The sequence below is a fragment of the Prunus mume genome, linkage group LG7 (assembly GCF_029339155.1).
Source record: "Prunus mume cultivar Tortuosa linkage group LG7, ASM2933915v1, whole genome shotgun sequence".
Classification (NCBI taxonomy): domain Eukaryota; kingdom Viridiplantae; phylum Streptophyta; class Magnoliopsida; order Rosales; family Rosaceae; genus Prunus; species Prunus mume.
This window is the reverse complement of record NC_142704.1, coordinates 11238166-11242653: the sequence shown is the minus strand read 5'-3', so window position 1 is coordinate 11242653 and position 4488 is coordinate 11238166. Positions and strand designations below refer to the sequence as shown.

Sequence of the window (4488 nt, the reverse complement as noted above, 5' to 3'; positions counted from 1 at the left end):
TTGAAACCACATGAACAAAATTGACCAAATTAAAACGAACATATACTAAAGTGGTAAAAGTGGCAAACTACATGGATCAAAAGTGATTTTTGCCAACTAAAAAATGTTCTCCAAGGTTATCATCCGAAGGATTATAATGATATCAGCCCAAATAAGAATAAAACCCCAAAATATAATAAATTTCCATGAAACAGGAATAAAAGAAAGGAAATATAAATGAAGGGACATATAATGATAAATGAAGGGACCTCTGGGGTGCGTATACGCTTGTGTAAGAAATTGTAAAGCATCAGTTTATTTACATGGTAAGAATTATGTTTAGAAGCTTCTATACCATCTTTGCTCTATAACCCCTAGAGATTCCACTGGCGGTTCTCCGCGTGTTTCAACATAGGCAAAAACACATGTAAATTCAATTTAAACCACATAATGGTGACAAAATGGTAAATATCATCCCTTTACTTTTCCTTCCTTAGGTCTGAGATAACCTGGTATACATATATTTGCGTACCCTAAAATCTTATAATGGTCACAAAGTCGAAGCAGAAGCTGTTGTTGGCACCCGGAGAACTTGTTGAAGCAACCTTGCAGCAAGGCGTTGTGTGATCCCACCAATGACACGGCCCCCTAGGTTGCGTGCCTCAGGTTGTTGAAGGACCTGAATTGAGTATGATATCACTTAAAATGTTAACGAACAAGTTGAGTCTTTTAGGTCTAATTCAATGACAACGTACAATGTGTCAATCAATTCAAAAGACTGAAAAAGGATAACTGATGAAGGCTGAGAATGGGGTGGTGTAAGATGAAGGATATAATCATCAAGGGTCAAACAGAAAATCTGACCTCGAACAAGATGGAGTTGCATAAAGGTTGGCAGAAAATGTTAACGTCAATAATTTCATTTGAGAAACATAAAAAGTTGAAGAGCCTGCATCCTCCCTATAACATTTGAAATCTAAATTAAGAGGTCTTTGGTTCTGTACTAATTAACTTTGGCAATAAGCATATCATCTATATCTTTTTCTGAACAAAACTATTTTACCATGTAACATGTTCCAGTGTTCGAAGGATAATGCATAAAAAAGACTTTCTTAACCCAAATAGTATCTGAATTATTTGACCCTTTTTTTCTTCAATATTTCTATACTCATGCAGCTATGATAGATTAAGTTTAAGCTAAGGAAGCAAGACAACCAACACAACAGCTTATCGACCATGAGCTAGAAAGAACTTAGATAACTAGAAAACAAACATGGTTCTTACTTGCAAAATGGGCTGCAAAAGGGCTGGATCAAAACTCTCAGAGGACCTTAGAAGTCCCCAAATCCTGAATACTTGATCTCGGAGCTCTATCATGCTTTCTTGTTCCACAATGCTCATTACGAGTGGTCCAGTAGCATTGCCATTAACAACCAAAGCCCTCATAAAATTAGGCATAGAATTGAATGTGTCAATAACGGTGCCCCATATAAAAGCTTCAGTGACACGTACAGCCTCCTTAATAACTAAAGTTCGGAGCTCTTCTCCATCTGTACCCAATAATAACTTCAACACAGGCTGTAAAGCATCTTTTGCTGAGAAATCTCTATCTTTCTTTCCCTGAACGAGCAGGTTTTCAAGTCGGTTCCACCTGCAATATACAGAAGTAAACAAATTCTCAGGTAGTTCAGCACACCATACTATATCAATCACCAATCAACTGTAAGTATAAAGATGGAAACAGTGTGCATGCCTAAACTTCCCATCCTTGAAAAGCAACTCAATCAGCGCATCTCTGAGATATGGGTTTGGATCAGTGAGAAGCCTTTTAGCAAAATACGGGTATGAAGCAGCCAGCACCTTGAAATTAGGATCAGCATAAAGAGCTAGACCTTCTAGTACAGTAAGTGACCTTAATATCAAAGCATAATAAGCTGGGACTGCAAGAAAATTGAAAATCCAAACTATCATCAATCAGAGAACAGGGTAGAAAACCATATCACTTTTACATTTGTACGACTGACTACAGAGTTTCAATACTGACTAGAATGCAAGTTGAGAAATCCAAAAGGAGTGTATATTTAAACTTATCCGGAGGAAGGAATACTGTTAATAAGAGAAATCAAATAGATTTTAAAAAAGAAAAGAGAAAAAAGGGACAATGAGCAATCTTGGATAAGAAGAATGATAAAACAAACACACCAGAATGACAAGACGCAACCCAAGACATTCATTTAGAACTTTGAACTAAAAAATTCCCACCCCATCAGACAAGCCTGCTGTAATTGTATTGATGTATTGCAAAATTATAGCGCTGGGCTTAAAGGTCCATCAACTCACCATTGAATGGATATTGATACAACACAGCACCTAAACCATCCACCAGTGTTTTGAAATTAAGTTCACTCACAGTTGAATTAAGTGCATCATCAAAGAAGTCACGAAGTGCTGGTACAATTGGAGACACATCTACATCAGGTGACAAGAAATCTAGGGCATAGTAATCACGAGCCATAGCTTCATAATCCCGATTAACCATGTGAACAACATGGCCAATGATAGCAAATCTAGCTTCCTCTGGTGTCTCACTCATCATTCCAAAATCAAGAAAGGCAAGCTTCCCTTCAGGTGTTGCCAAGAGATTACCAGGATGAGGATCTGCATGAAAATATCCATACTCAAGTAGCTGTCTGAGGCTGCACTGTATCCCAGTGTTCACGAGATCCAATACTTTCAAGCCTTGTCTCTCAATGGCATCTTGCTCATTTAATTTGACTCCATCAACCCACTCCATTGTCAACACTTTGCCGCTGGTATAATCCCAGAAAATGTCTGGGACCAAAACTTCTTCTTTGTCAGCGTACAGTTTCTTAAACCTCCTTGCGTTCCGTCCCTCCTGCAGGCACCTGTCAAAATTAACATGCAAACCCAAAAGAATCTTACACAAAATATGAAGCTGCAGTTTTTATACTTGGCACGGTTTAGAAAACGGTACACCACACTAAGGTAGAATGTTTCAAAACAGAAGCCACAGTTACACCATGCATTGTCTTGTCAAGAGCGAAGAATTGTCAACAGAAAATGACTAGTAACAGAGGCAAGAAAGTCAGTAATTGGGATTTGTGATAAAAGTAAGTCGATGAGAAGACTAACCTGCACATAGTTGAGCTCTTGATAAACTCTACGTGCAAATTCGTCAATAAGGGCCACAACATCGGTGGTTATCACGTCAACATACTTGTTTATGAAAATTCCTAGACCTCTTATGAGATAGAAGTCAAGTCCTATAGCTTCTTCAATGCCTGGGCGTTGCACCTTTACAGCAACAACCTGCCCAGAATACTTCAGTTGAGCTTTGTAGACTTGACCTAAACTAGCTGCTGCAATTGGAGATGGAGATATGGATGAGAAAACGGAGTCAAGAGGTAGTTCCAGCTCCCTTTCAATGCAGGAAAATGCTTCTGTATCTGGGAATGTTGGCAACGCATCCTGTTTGGTTGTAAAGGAAGCGAAAGTTGTTTTAGCATCTTAGCAATACAGACACACGCATGAACAAAATCAGCACAATCCTATTTCAAATTTTCTACAAAACAAAATCACTATTTTTATTTATTTATAAAACTAACTCATGAACCGCGGAAAGTTGAAATATAAAACAGTAGATTATAAATAAATACATACCTGAAGCTCAGAGAGCTCCTCCAAGTACTCAGGCGGACAGACGTCAGGCCTTGTGGACAAGCCCTGACCTAATTTCACAAAAGTAGGCCCCAAACGGGTGAAAATTCTCCTCAGCTCGGCGGCACGGAGTCTTTTATTCTGATTGAGCACGCCATTCCTTTGGTCCACCAACAGCTTCAACCCAAACGACCCCAGTGCTATCAAAATTTTAAGAGTCCTCCGAATTACCTTTTTTAATTATTTTTTTATAACCATACAAATCCATCAGAATTGGACGAGCAAACGATCAACACATGAACACACACAGACCCATCAACAAAAAACCAAACAAATTGGAAACCGAGTGTCATGTCATGCACCTTGACTGGGCGAGACCCATACTTGCCGACAAGAAGTTGGGGGCTGTAAACGGAGGCATTTGCGGCACGTGCCATGGCCCTTGCTTCGGCCTGAAGATCGTCCGTTCGATCCCCGCCTTGATATATCTGCACCTTCACAGACCCATCATCAATATCTCTGACTCTGAGCGTAGGTGCTGCTCTGGCTTCTGCCTCCACCAGAACTGACCGCGCTGGTCTTACTCTTAGTCTGATGCTGTCCCTTTTGCAATGAGGAAAACTACCCTTTGCCCTCGATGTCCGCCACCACAAAGTTAACGGCTGACCAACAGCAACGACGACAACCATAGCTCTACTTCCAATCTAGATTCAGATTAATTGCAGCAGGACGCACACATGCTAGGCCAGTCCTTAAAAACTCCTGAGTTTCTATCTAATTAGCTTTTATTGTAATTTCTCAAAAAAAAAAATTCTTTCTAATTATTGTAAC

At 39.5% G+C, this 4488-nt stretch overlaps 1 protein-coding gene across 1 annotated transcript; it reads right to left on the bottom strand.

Annotated features, from left to right (window-relative positions):
• Positions 1-229: 229 nt before the first annotated feature.
• On the bottom strand, positions 230-4488 carry LOC103332447 (Protein kinase superfamily protein). Its single transcript, XM_008235193.3, has 7 exons — positions 4020-4488; positions 3661-3888; positions 3133-3468; positions 2320-2875; positions 1733-1919; positions 1264-1630; positions 230-658 (listed from the first exon to the last, which is right to left on the bottom strand). The coding sequence occupies exons 1-7, from the start codon at positions 4344-4346 to the stop codon at positions 530-532; spliced, it is 2130 nt and encodes a 709-aa protein (XP_008233415.2). The 5' UTR covers positions 4347-4488; the 3' UTR covers positions 230-529.

What these genes read in the sequence shown, in the direction of transcription:
- LOC103332447 (XM_008235193.3), bottom strand. Translation starts at nt 4,346, where the DNA reads ATGGTTGTCGTCGTTGCTGTTGGTCAGCCGTTAACTTTGTGGTGGCGG. An exon ending in ATGGGTCTCGCCCAGTCAAG is followed by an intron (nt 3,889 to 4,019) that starts GTGCATGACATG and finishes TAATTAAAAAAG; the next exon opens with GTAATTCGGAGGACTCTTAA. An exon ending in GTATCAATATCCATTCAATG is followed by an intron (nt 1,920 to 2,319) that starts GTGAGTTGATGG and finishes ATTTTCTTGCAG; the next exon opens with TCCCAGCTTATTATGCTTTG.